Source organism: Choristoneura fumiferana, chromosome 22 (genome assembly GCF_025370935.1).
Source record: "Choristoneura fumiferana chromosome 22, NRCan_CFum_1, whole genome shotgun sequence".
Lineage (NCBI taxonomy): Eukaryota > Metazoa > Arthropoda > Insecta > Lepidoptera > Tortricidae > Choristoneura > Choristoneura fumiferana.
Window position 1 is genome coordinate 13,426,923 of NC_133493.1, and position 14,309 is coordinate 13,441,231.

A 14,309-nucleotide genomic window follows, 5' to 3' on the forward strand; every position below is an offset into this window, starting at 1 on the left:
ACATCTTTTTAAAGCAGTTTTCCAAAGCTCTCTCATGGATGTAGAACTCAATGGGACGTAACAAGCCCGTACGTTAGATGAGTTTTTTTTATTCGACTGGATGGCAGACGAGCAAGTGAGTGAGTGTGTGAGTTTTGTTTGGCGTAAGAATACTTGTGTTAGCGCTTTGTTTTTCTTTTGTTTTTTGGAAGCGTCTTGTTAGTGGGAAGGAGTTAATTTCTTGTGACTTAGTACACGGAGTTATAAGGCATTTTAAAAGAATTCTATGGTTTTTTGCTCAAAAAGTACAGCATTTTTTTAAGCAAATTTACAATGTTATTTAATGACTTGCATGGCAAGTGATTAACACAACTACATTTATCTTAACATAACAAGTACACGACACGTGGCTCAAGTAGTGACGTAAAACAAAAAAAAAATTGTAAAGAACATATTTCTCAACGACTGGCCTCAGGCTGCTTTGGATCGGGAGAAATGGAGGTCATGGGGGGAGGCCTTTGCCCAACAGTGAGACATCAATCCAGACTAGATAATAATAATATTATGATTTGTTAGTTCTTTACCTCAAAAGCATGAATTTCATGTAGCGATTCACCGAATCGCATTTCACCTCGATCGAATTTTTAATTTTATCGTTGTGTCACAATCGTTTATTTTTTTAGTCGCTATTAGTTTTAGTCGCATTTCATCTCGATCGTGTATTAAGGCTTGTTCGGACTAGGCTAGTATTTTAGTCTAGTAGCGAGTAATTTAGTAGCTAAACGTGTCTGAACACCAAATAAATAGTCGAGCAGATTAGTAAGTAATTTAGTCGAGACAATCCATTTTATTCTATTTTTTTAGTAGTTTAGTAGTGAGTAGCACCCCCCACCACGCGTCCGTGCTTACTCGGCCGCCGGCTAAACAAGTCCGAACCTGTCGATTTACTCGAGTTCATTAGTTGGCGTGAAAATGTCGTTTCGCTGGAGCGAGGAAACCACTTTAATACTCGACTGTAATGCAAACGATTTTTAGGCAGTAGCGAATAGTTTAGCTACTAAATTACTCGCTACTAGACTAAAATACTAGCCTAGTCCGAACAAGCCTTTAGTGTATTTTAGTGCAAACATCAATTAACGCGTCAAATTAATTAAAGTCCCAGACAAACATCCATCGAGGCGAAATGCGTCTAGGGTAAAATACTACACGAAAAATGAGATGCTACAAATTAATTATAAAAATGTAAAAAGCTACGCGAAAAATGGCGTCAAGTACAAGGTGTTATTGAAATTTTGTTAGTTCGAGGTGAAATGCGATTCGGTGAATCGCTACAAGGAATTTATGCTTTTGAGGTAAAGACACTAACAAATGAATATTTTGTCTAGTTACTACATATATTAGTCAAAGATACTTTACTTGTGCCTTTTTATAGAAATAAAGAATTATTATTATTAATATGAATGTTTAAAAAAATCTACCACCGGTTCGGAAAAACCTTTGTAGAGAAGAATCCGGCAAGAAACTCAATGAGGTATATACTTTTTTTAAACAGATTTACATTGTAACAGGAAAGATTTATTTCTTTCAGAATTTGGGCCCTATAAAATCATTTAGAGTTGTGTTCTTTATTATTATTATTATTATTAATAATAAAGACACAACTCTAATGATGATGAATGTTTTCTTTATTATTATTTATTATTAATAATAAAGAACACAACTCTAAATGATTTTATAGGGCCCAAATTCTGAAAAGGAATAAATCTTTCCTGTTACAATGTAAATCTGTTTAAAAAAGTATATACCTCGTTGAGTTTCTTGCCGGATTCTTCTCTACAAAGGTTTTCCGAACCGGTGGTAGTTTTTTTAGACATTCATAAGTGCTTGTTGAATATATTTAGACTTTGACTTATACTTTAAATTTAACATTTGCAGTTTCTTTCCGATGCGCTTTAGTTTCCAGTTTCTTACATCCGCGTTGAGTCAAAAGACATGTCACAATAATTATTATGCCGGTGTTAACCATTCCCTTGACAGGCGCAAGTTGCAACGTGGTAAATGTTTGATCAAACAACGTAAAGAAAGTAGGTAAATTAGACCTCAGTGATGTCTAGTATGATATTCACCTTAATAATATATCTATGTATCTTAAGCCGTGGTGGCCTAGTGGTTTGACCTATCGCCTCTCAAACAGAAGGTCGTGGGTTCAAACCGTGGGTTGGGTGGGTGAAGGAAAACATCGTGAGGAAACTGCACTAACCTGCGAAGCAATTCAATGGTGCGTGTGAAGTTCCCAATCCGCACTGGCCCGCGTGGGAACTATGGCCCAAGCCCTCTGTTCTGAGAGGAGCCTGTGCCAGCAGTGGGACGTATATAGGCTGGGATGATGATATATCTATGGCGGTTTGACACAGTAAATCAATAGATAGATAAAAAATGTGATTCTATTTTTTTAAATATATCGTCCAAGTTCGAGTCGGGCTCGCGCTCCGTGGACTTTATACAAAGTTGTGTTTGTCGATTTAGGATAGAGACGTGTTTGTAGGTGTATGGGATAGCTGCTAAATACTTTACTGGCTTACGATCTGCATTAACTTATTTAATGTGTAATTGTTGCTGTTTGGTTTTCTCGAAAAGAAAAGTAAAATAATATAGATAAATCAATACGGTATTTGACTATTTTGTATACGTTTTATAAATTAAAACTAAAAAATGCCTGTTATCGAATAGAAAAAATTTTTAAGCTTTACAAATAACAAAGTTATAAAGGTTTGAAATTCAAGATTAGACAGAGAAAGATATACTGGCATGTGACGTCACACGCCAGTACCGCCATACTTGCTGCATAGAGAAAAGCGTTTGAGAAAGAGACAGGTATATAGATTTTTCAAAAAAACACTATCTGTATATCTATATTTTCATAATAATATTAAAATATGGCAAAATCAGGAGTTGTCCAATACCGTATTGAACAGGTACGGGATTTCTTTTGCCCGATGGCATCTTTCATTCAAACTCGGCTGGTTCTTCCAGAAAAAAAATAATGACGCAAATATAACACTATATTTTGAAAATACAAACTGAAATATAAAAACCTGACCTGAACCGGACCTGGGTTCGATTCCCAGTGATGGTCTTATTTTTCTGCATCTATATTTCAGAATGTATATTCAATTTCGGTTTTACGGGATGACCGTAAAAGTAAAAAATTTGGAATTGAAATAAAAAATACAAAAAGATTCCAAAAAACCAATCTTACTATATTTTGCACCATAATCTTAAGTTTTTTTTTGTAAGTAAATTTTCTACCACAATTAAATAGATTATTATTGTAGAAATAACTGTAGTTTTTTTTCTCGTAGCGGAACATTTTATATTTTACTAGCCGTTACCCGTGACTCAGTCCGCGTAGAATTCGGTTTTAACTATCTCGCGGAAACTATAGAATTTCCGGGATAAAAACTATCCTATGTTCTTCCCCGGGACGCAAACTATCTGTATACCGAATTTCATCGAAATCGGTTCAGCGGTTTAGACGTGATGAAGTAACAAGCAAACAAATAAATAAACAATCGAACAGACTTACAAACTTTCGGATTTATTTTATTAGTGGGATTTAGAGGTTCGAATTCCTTCATACAATGAAATTAATTACATACTATAGCCCGTTAAAAGACAAGGTACCATCTGCCCTGTTTGAACTCCGTTGGAATTACAAGCCGGCGACCTACTACAGAACACAGCGAATTACTTTTTCAGCAATGTTGTATTATTTCATATAAAACTTCTATCTACAAGCCTCGGGCTATGTTTGGGGCAGAATTTTAATATACGAAACAGATACGAGTTTGCTTCGATATTTTGCTAGGTTTTTTTATTAGAGACTAGCTTTTGCCTGCGGCTTCGCCCGCGTGAAATTCAGTTATCGCGCGCTGTTCCCTCGGGAACTGTGCATTTTTCGGGATAAAAAGTAGCCTATGCCGTTTCGACGTGAAAGACGGACAAACGTACCAACATTTGTATGTTGGTACGCACACACTTTTGCATTTATAACTTTAGTAAGGATTTCAAGAACTCTTTCTTAACCACAGTGAATGCAAATAAAGAAATCAAGGATGAAGAACTTTTTTAGAATTTCAAAGGTCTGTTGGAAGTAGTATTAACCGCATGTCTGCACCGTCTCTTGATTTGCAGGGCTACTACGAAACTCGAAGTTCGTGTCGTACCGTCCCTCTCGCTCTCGTATTAAATAGTATAAGTGTCAGAGCGACCGCACGACACGAACTTCGAGTTTCTAGTTTCGTAGTAGCCCAGATGGTTTCCCCAAATTCCAGTTCAGAAGGGCTAGAAATTGAAATTCTAGTAGATTAAGCACGCATTTGAAAGGAAATGCTTTAATATATATGTCGGCGGCCGATCGTAAAATCCGCCAGATCACGAAATTCCTAGGCATATCGTGAAACGCCGCCATTTCATGATATGCCTAAACGTTGGCCAGGCATATCACGATGTGCCTGAGAAATAATACGGCAGATCGATTAGAGCAACGCATTCGTCGATATTCCTAGCTCTATACCGGGCACATCGTAAAATAGTTTATTTTATGGCCACTGGTGGCGCTGCGTATGCAATGGCGGCGCGAGCACTGACCGGTCGTGTTTGCTTAGCGCGTGAAAAATGTAGGCGTCGCAACAAAATGATTTTTAAACCGAACGAGTGATTGAATTCAAAATAGAAGTGCAAAAGAAGCTTTTGAACATCAGCTCGTTCTTTTTATGTGAATCAAACGTATTCTGTGCTCAATGTGAAAAAACCATGGACGTCTGCCCGTATTTTAGAGGTTAGTATTTTGTTGATAAATAAAGTATTCACTAGTTGTTACTTATTTATATAGAAAAAATTAGGTACGACGAGCGAAGCGAGGAGTGGTTAGTTTTAATTGTGATCACGACGCACGAGCGAGCGAGCGAAGCGAGCGTGCCGCGGCAGCGGCCGGCGAAGTGCCAGAACCGATATGGCGGCGTTTCATGATATGCCTAGGAATTTCATGATCTGCCTAAACTGGCCAAATCATGAAATGGCGGCGCTTCATGATATGCCTAGGAATTTCATGATCTGCCTAAACGTCACTAGGCAAATCGTTAAACGGTGAGATTTGAACGATATGGCGGATGTCCCTTAGCCAATTCATGAAATGGCGGCATTTCACGATATGCCTAGGAATTCGTGATCTGGCGGATTTTACGATCGGCCGCCGACATATACAAAAACGAGTACATACCTATTATAAACGCGAAATGAGGGCTATCGCGTATGAATTCGCCACTAGAGGCGCTAGTGTAGCGGGAGGTCTCCGAAATGTCAAATCTCATAGTTTTTGGGTGAGCTACGCGGGTTTATTTATAATTAGAATAATTTTGTGAATATTTTGCATTATCTGAAATTAATTATGGCAAATATGCGTTCTGGGGCAATGAATATCTGTGTTTTGAGACAGTTTTGTCTTTCGGAAACCTTTGTCCTCTCTTTTTTCCGAACAAAACGGAGACTATGCAACACTGTGGCATGCTCGATATTTTTAAAGGTACGGTTTTAAGGTGTATTAAATATGATTTTAATCTAAACTTTGTCTTTACGCCCGTAATAACAGACTTTGAAAGCCATACTTAAAAACCTCACGCAACAGTGCGCCATCTAGTGAGACAAAAAACGATAGCCCTCATTGTGCAAGTGTTTGTTAATTTGTTTAAGTTACGTTTTACGCTTACGTTTGTTGATTACGTTATCTAATGTATAACCTAACCAACAAAAAGTTTGTCACTTGTCACCCCGACTTGTCACTTCAAAGTTCAATATCTCAAAAACGGCTGAACCGATTTTGATGGAACATGTCTAAGAACCATCGCTAGAAAACCTGTTTTCAAAAAACCCGACTGCCAAAACTAAAAGGAAGAAAGTAAGTCTTGTGGTCTAGAACTCTGTTAAGTAGCTAATTTAAAGTTCAACAGTCGGGACCCATTACTTAGAGTTTTTGAGCGTCACGACTTAAATGGGTCCCGACTGTTGAACTTGAAATTAGCTACCACAAGACTTACTTTCTTCCTTTTAGTTTTGGCAGTCGGGTTATTTTTTTTATTTAATGTTTTGTTTTACACTTTTTTTGATATTTATGTGAAAACGGTAGACTAAATTATATATTTAGAATGGGCTAATTATTAGCTTTCATTTGATACCCATATTATTACAATACAAAATATATTTTTTCATTCCTCTGCCATATTTTTTTTTACAGACGCCATATTGAAATATTATATAACCTATGTCACTCCGACAGTATGACAAATCAAATGATACCTCATATGTTAAAATCCGTCAAGCCGCTTAGGCTGCAACGAAGACCAAAGAAATGGACATACACCCACATACAATACGCTCGAAAAACATAACCCTCCTTCGTGCAGTCGGGTAATAAAAAACCGCATTCAAATTTGTCCACCCGTTTAAGAGCTACGATGCCACAGACAGACAGACATACAGACACACATGATAGTGGTCAAACTTTTTGCGTCGGGGGTTAAAAAAGATAGGTATTCTAGACATAGCAAGTACCACATTCTCGTCTAATAAATGGCGGTATGTTAGGGGGGAGTGGAGCAAGTCAGTCAGTATGTTACGTAGTTCTAATGTTCTAACTTCAACGCCAAACCGTGTCATACTTAGCTCGTTATTAGACCGCAAGCTTTATGTATATTGTGTATGTTATAGCTCAGAGGTTCCCAAACTTTTTCGGTTGCGGCGCAATAAAAATAATAATAATAATAAATTCATTTATTTCGGGCAACTTGGCCCATACAATAAATACCTTACAGACTAACATATATATTTATAATCAATATTTAAAACTAATTTGGTGACAAAACGGCGTGACCCCGTTGAGTCACCGTCCCCGACGTCGCATTCATCTGCGGCAATGAGGGCTATCGTTTTTTTTCTCACTAGATGGCGCACTGTTGCGTGAGGTTTTCAAAGTCTGTTATTACGGGCGTGAAAACAAAGTTTAGATTAAAATCATATTTAATAGGTATTAGGTACACCTTGAAACCGTACCATAAAAATTCCAAAAGACAAAACTGTCTCAAAACACAGACATTCATTGCCCCGGAACGCATATTTGCCATAATTAATTTCCGATATTGCAAAATATTCACAAAATTATTCTAATTATAAATAAACCCGCGTAGCTCATCCAAAAACTATGAGATTTGACATTTCGGAGACCTCACGCTACACTAGCGCCTCTAGTGGCGAATTCATACGCGATAGCCCTCATTATAAGCTAAGTATTTCGTCACGGCACCTTAGCTATACTATAGCTAGTTGAATAATGCGGTCGCCGAACTTGTGTCAAACTACTTCGGCGAATGACCGTCGCCTTTACATTAGTCTGTCCACCTAATGCGGCGGTCATATTAAGGCGTTGACAGCTGTCACTCGCCGAATGCGGCCGACTACAGAGTGATATTCACACTTTTGCGGTCGCCGCATGCAGCATGCGTAAGCAGTGACGATTTTTACCAAATTACGTTTCCGGGGTAACCACGGGTGTACCCTAGGGCGCCACGGAGTACAGTTTGGGAACCAGAGTTATAGTTGCTTATATATCCACAGCTATATAAGTAAGGGGTAGGCTCGACAAGACTTGGCACGTGTCGGGCTTAATGGGATTGTGTTGGACACAACATAGTCGTTTAGTGGCCAACGGTAGACGCCTAATGCTTCTACTTTAGTAAATAGCTATTATTAAATATTATTGAATAGTTGATACTAATTAACCTAGTCCCAAACTAAGTATAGCTTGTGCAATGCTACAAATATCTGTGAAGTGTGTGTGTGCGTGTGTGTTTGTATGTGTTGTGGGTGTGCGTGTTTTAGATAAAATTTGGTATGAAATAGACTACTTTTTAGGCTATAACTATAACCATGGTGTTGGGATTTACGTAATATTATTATAACGTAATATTGTTCTAGTAATAATTATGATTGGTTTTTTGGAGTCTTTTTGTATTTTTTATTTCAACTCCAAATTTGTTACTTTTACGGGTATCCCGTGAAACCATATCGAAAATACAAACTGAGACATGGATGGACTAGTAATAATAATAGTAGGGAAGCCTTAGAATCAATACTTAATATTATAAATGCGAAAGTGTGTATGTTTGTGTGTATGTCCATCTTTCACGTCGAAACGGAGCGACGGATCGACGTGATTTTGGCATAGAGATAGTTTATGGGTCAGAGAGTGACATAGGCTACTTTTAATCCCGGAAAATGCACAGTTCCCGAGAGAACAGCGCGCGATAACCGAATTCCACGCGGGCGAAGCCACGGGCAAAAGCTAAGTAGTATATCATTGGCACACTTTGATGATGAAATTATATATTTTTTAACACATATTGAGTTTTGTATTACCTATACTGAACTATGAAACTTTTGTAAACATGAGCCAATAACTTGACAACGTAACTTCGCAAATTTCGGACGATGCCAAATGTGGATTCAATTCTTTTCATAATAAATTCAACATTGTATATGTGAAATGAAGTTCGATAATACTTAGTAATACCACCATACCTAATTCCATTGCAGCGTCATCCTCAATTTTTTTTTTTAATAAACTCATGCGATCAGCTCTAATGGCTATAAGCAGATGTCATGTCAGTGGCGTATGAGTACAGCCCTTTATATTTTTGTGGTCAGTTTATGTTCTGATCTGACCATCATGATCAAAGATATCTCGTCTCTTTTTTAGATCCTCAAACTTAAATAAAACTAACCAACATACTCGTAAAGCTACAAAAGCCGGGATAGAAACAAACCCTTTTTAAAACTCACTTCCCTTAGCATCACAAACGTCCAAGCTCAATTTAAAAGCTTCCCAATCTTTGAACCCTCATTAATATGCCTTCCTTTTCAGGGTCCATCCAGTAAAATCAAAATGGCTGGCTCCAGGGAAAAACTGCTATACGAACGTCGAGAAGTGGACTATAGGTATGAAAGGAGGTACGACCGTTATCAACCGAGGGCACAATACAATCGGGGGCAAAACGATCGCTCTGAACGACCGAGACGAAAAAATGGTTTCGTCTATGAAGATATCTATTCAGATTTCGATGAGGCTCAGGGACGACTATCTTTATTCAGACCTATACGACCTGAATACCTAAACCTACCCGCAAGCTATGACGCTAAGTACAACTCTCTACCCCGCAGCTATAACTACTACGGAGATAGACAACAGCATAGAAAGAAAGATTATTATGACTTCAGAATTGAACAGGAGCGACGGAGACCGCGAGACAACTATGAGCCTTATAGGAAAAGGACGCTAGAGGAACGTCGATACGAACGCAGAATCGAACCTAGAATCGAACCTAGAATCGAATTGAAAACGACGAAAAACGTAGCTGTTTGTAAGCCTCTACGTCTTACTGAGAAAAACGCGCGTTATTGGACGACTGATCTCCCTGAAAAGCCTAGAAAAAGGGGGGACGAAGTTAAAAAAAACGTCAAGTTCTCAGAAGTTTCTGGTTGTAACAGGAAGATGATTGTCGACGATCCCGTCTGTGGAAGGAAGGTGGTTCCGGTTAGGGAGCTGGAAGTGTCGCTGGATCAGATGATACAGAATGGATATTTTGAGAAGCACAACATCCCGATATCGCGGCCGGTGCGGGAAGAGATAGCGGAGGTGCCAAACGGGAAGTGTCCAGGGCAGGCGCCGCCGCGTCGCACGAGACATCTGCCACAAGTAAGTTATATACATAGTGTATAATTTCTTTAAAAAACCGGCTAAGAGCATGTCGGGCACGCCCAAGATAGGGTTCCGTAGCCGTTACGAGAAAATCAAGTAATATTTTTCAAAAAAATTATATTTTGTATGAAATCTTCCAAGTTTAGGTATATTTTAAACCTTAGGCTGGTAATTTACCTCTTCTACTAATAATTCTTAAGCAAACTTAGCCGTTATTGAAAATTTAAAACCGACAGTTTAGTTTATAGAGCCCGCCCTCTACGCTGGATTTTAACAAAAATTTGCAGTTGAATATTTCGCAAATAGATCACTGAATCGAAAAATTGTCTTCACAATCCTCCAATGATTTTAAAACGTTATATCCAAATCCAACAATACCTCACATTGTAGCGAGTTAGACGAGAAAAGAACCCACTTTACGTCTACTCCACTCCATTTTGTCAGCATAGTACTTAGTTACATATGCCTATCCGTGCAAAATTACAGTTTTCTAGCACCGATAGTCTCTGAGTAAAGCCGCGGACGAACGGGCAGACAGACATGGCTAAATTATAAGCGTTCCGTTTTTGTTATTTTTTATTTTTATCAATATTAATAATAATTCATAGACACGTCGGCAGCACTTAGAAGTAGTCGTGTATACCAAATTTTCATGATAGGAACGGAATCCCTATATCTGTAGATTGTACAACCACCACCCTTTCTCCGAGCCAAATTGCTAAACAATAAGCACCAACCAGTTTGTTGATTTTAGAGTGAATAAAAGCTTGCGATAGGACACTAGGGTTGTCAATATAACTAAGCGGAGGTCCAAGATGACTATGAAAGAAAGAAAGAGAAAAAACATTTATTTCAAACAACAATAACGATTTCTACAACCTTTTCATCATCATCCTCTTTTTCTTCTTCTTCTTCTTCAGGATTCTTCTCAACAGAGGTATGTATGTATGTAAACTCTTTATTGTACAAAATAAGTAAACAAACACAATTGAGAAACAATGAGATATATATACAAAGGCGTTTTTCCGAACCGGTAGTAGGTTTTTTTGACAATCATAAGTGCTTGTTATAGCCTAAATTGAATAAAGATATTTTGACTTTGACTTTGACATCATCATCATGTCAGCCGAAAGACGTCCACTGCTGGACATAGGCCTCCCTCAAGGCTGTCCACTCAGACCGGTCTTGTGTTTTCCGCAACCACCGCGATCCTGCGATCTTAACCAGGTCGTCGCTCCATCTTGTTGGAGGCCTACCGACAGCTCGTCTTCCGGTTCGCGGACGCCATTCGAGAACCTTCTGACCCCATCGGCCATCAGTCCTGCGAGCAATGTGCCCCACCCACTGCCACTTTAGTTTCGCAATTCTTCGGGCTATGTCGGTAACTTTTACACCCTTTAACAACCCTTTTATTATCTTTTACACTGAGCCACGTCACTTCTCCCTTTGTCTATGGTTTTAATTTTTTTTTTCTCCGTCTGACTGGGGCAAAGGAACTGGCTCATGGATACATGTTTATTTAACGTTTGGGCTCCACAGAAAACCAGCGTTTCTGCACATAATGTGCGGCAACACATGCTGAGTGGAGACCCTTTTTGGTATCCTGCCGTGTCACCAAGTAACATAGTTTTAGTGCTAGTTCTAGTCTTAGTTTTAGGTGGTACTTTTGGAGCTAAAATAAACTTTTCTTTCTTTCTTTCTTTCTTTCCTTTATTTAAATCTGACCAACTTAGAAAACTTGACCAACCCCTCATATTGTCATTTCAATGTTCAATATCTCAAAAACAGCTAAACTGATTTAAGAAATTTTACTTTCACGTTAAAAACCGCATCGAAATCAATCCATCCATTTGAAAACTACGATGCCACAGACAAACAGACATTGGCGTCAAACTTACAACATCCTTATTTTTGCGTGACGGTTGAAAAACAGATAGGACCAGGTTCAACCCTACTGTGGAGCATAACTCAACGCGAAGAGGGTCGGCCATTACAACCCAGATTGCCTAATGTCGGCAATTATCGTGCACCAAACGAATCAATAACGTAGATGTTTCACTCACCTTTACGTTAAATATATACAAGGTGTTAATTCAATAACTGAAAACCAGAAAGTAGTTTGCTCAGAATTGAGAGTAGATTCGATTACATCATGTTTTAAATCAGGTTGTGTTTGTGTTTTTAAAACCCTTTTTTATTGTGCCCAGTATATAAGTTACGACTGCAACAGGCGCCAATTTAATATTTTAGCGAGGTTGCATACTATTTTGATAATTGAATACTGTCCGTTTTGTTGTCAATATGTGATTTTCGTCTAAAAACATCAAAGCGCAACTGACAAATACATATTATGAGTGCAGAGTTAGAAATGATGTAGAATTACTGACTTAGCACAAAACACACGAATATCTTTTAAAATAATGAAGATATTAAAAATAAATGCAATCAAGTAATTTAAAAAAAAAGTTTTTTGGGGTGTCTGAGGTTTTCAGTTATTTAATTAACATATTAGTTATTATATATATATACAGACTAGCAAAGACTCCAAAAATTTACACTATAACAATTTTTTTTTATTTTAAAATACAAAAGCTTCTTCATTGGGAAGTCGTGCAAAAAGGAAATGTTTATTTGTAATTATGTAATGGAGGTAATCATCGTTTCATTTAATTTAAAAAATGTGCGTCGGCCGGGAATCGAACCCGGATCAACTGCTTGGAAGGCAACTATGCTGACCATTACACCACCAACGCACTTGACTTCTACGGTAAATTATCACAAGCAATTTTTCATGACTTTTATCAACTCTTAAATACAAAGTAATTAAGTTTTATTACCTTAATGTATTTTTAATTGCTTGGTAATTAATCTCAATTGTTAATAAAAACGTGCGTCGGCCGGGAATCGAACCCGGATCAACTGCTTGGAAGGCAACTATGCTGACCATTACACCACCAACGCATCTGTTTAAGGTTTTTAATTTATGTAACCCTCTTAACAGAGTCTCAATATATTTTTTTGTTTATTCAGCTGTTCAACGAGTATCTTTATAGTTTAAGTTGTAAATAAGTAAATTTATTTATTCAATTGATCATCGGCGTTGGTGGTGTAATGGTCAGCATAGTTGCCTTCCAAGCAGTTGATCCGGGTTCGATTCCCGGCCGACGCACACTTTTTCTTAACAACTGAGATTAATTACCAGGCATTTTAATACGTTGAGGTAATTAAACTTAATTACTTTGTATTTCAAGATCATGTATATCAGTACGAAATAAATATATAAAATTCATCGATGAGTTCAGATGCGTTGGTGGTGTAATGGTCAGCATAGTTGCCTTCCAAGCAGTTGATCCGGGTTCGATTCCCGGCCGACGCACACTTTTTCTTAGCAATGAGATTAATTACCTGGCATTTATGGAACGTATCACATTTCAACAAAGTCATGGAAGCCTAGTGCTTTAACCTATGACCACGGATCTCTTGAGTTTTTCGAAATTCATATGCTTAATCCCATTTGATATTTACCATGAGCTTAACGGTAAAGGAAAACATCTTGAGGAAACCTTTACAAACCTGCGAAACAATTTCAATGGTGTATTGTGTATGAAATTCCCTATCCTCACTGAGCCCGCATGGAAACTACAGTACTAGCCCTCCCATCCTAAGGCTAGGATAATGATGATGATCAAATTTCAAATGTATATAAATTCCAAAATGCCATAGGTAAAAGTCCAAGTCCAAATTCGAACTCGTTCACGACTCTCTACTTGGGAAGCCATTGATCAAACTATTAAGTAACTATGGCCTTTTTAATGGTTTTGTAAGCTACGCAAACTATTTTAATTAACATAGTATATTGTTAATAACTCTTAGCCGGGTGTAATTGAGCGTACGGCCAACCATTAAATCATTAATGTCACAGATTAAACGCGTCCTGAACTGTAATTTTACCGTCTGCCGTTCTAATGGCGCGTAGTACCCATGGAGACTGTTTTAGCTATGTTCAGCGGTGCATTAATAATTCAATCCGCATCAAGGATTGTTTCAGGCCCGTTACAGTTGTGTCCAAGGGTTGTGATTCAAGCGTTTCTCATCATTATACTTCGTTTTTTTAGCATTAGAAAGAAGGTAAGCGATCTTGACGTGACTTTATTGAAACACACTTTTGAAAAATTAGTCACAGTAAATATGGAACAATTAGCAAGGGCATATGATCATTTATATGCTATTACTATAGTGTTTTTTAAAACGTTTTTTAATGAAAAGACTCGTCAAAATTGCTTACCCTTTTTCTAATGCTAAAAAAAAACGAAGTAAGCTGAAAGACGTCCACTGTTCAGCAAAGGGCTGCCCCTTAGATCGCTACAATGAGGAACAACTCGCCAATAGCATCCACCGGTTGCCCGCAACTCTCGCTATGTTGTCAGTCCACCTAGTGAGAGGCGTCGTAACGTTTATCTTCCGGTTCGTGGTTGCCACTCGAGAAACTCTCAGCATAATAAACAAAAAATACAGCCAGAAA

General features: G+C 38.0%; 1 protein-coding gene, 1 long non-coding RNA gene and 4 other non-coding genes across 6 annotated transcripts in view; 4 read left to right on the top strand and 2 right to left on the bottom strand.

Annotated features, from left to right (window-relative positions):
- The window catches only part of LOC141440537 (uncharacterized), a 304,669-nt gene that overhangs the window by 124,897 nt on the left and 165,463 nt on the right, over positions 1-14,309 (top strand). The window lies entirely within an intron of this gene.
- LOC141440153 (uncharacterized) overlaps positions 1-14,309 on the top strand; it is a 62,654-nt gene that overhangs the window by 20,132 nt on the left and 28,213 nt on the right. Inside the window, exon 2 of the mRNA XM_074104616.1 lies at positions 8,954-9,784. Within this exon, the coding sequence (XP_073960717.1) occupies positions 8,975-9,784 (810 nt within the window). The 5' untranslated portion in view covers positions 8,954-8,974. The remainder of the gene's footprint in view (positions 1-8,953; positions 9,785-14,309) is intronic.
- Positions 12,469-12,540, bottom strand: TRNAG-UCC (transfer RNA glycine (anticodon UCC)). The gene has a single exon. It is a non-coding gene; the product is annotated as a tRNA-Gly (tRNA).
- On the bottom strand, positions 12,677-12,748 carry TRNAG-UCC (transfer RNA glycine (anticodon UCC)). Its single transcript has one exon. It is a non-coding gene; the product is annotated as a tRNA-Gly (tRNA).
- TRNAG-UCC (transfer RNA glycine (anticodon UCC)) lies at positions 12,885-12,956 on the top strand. Its single transcript has one exon. It is a non-coding gene; the product is annotated as a tRNA-Gly (tRNA).
- On the top strand, positions 13,092-13,163 carry TRNAG-UCC (transfer RNA glycine (anticodon UCC)). Its single transcript has one exon. It is a non-coding gene; the product is annotated as a tRNA-Gly (tRNA).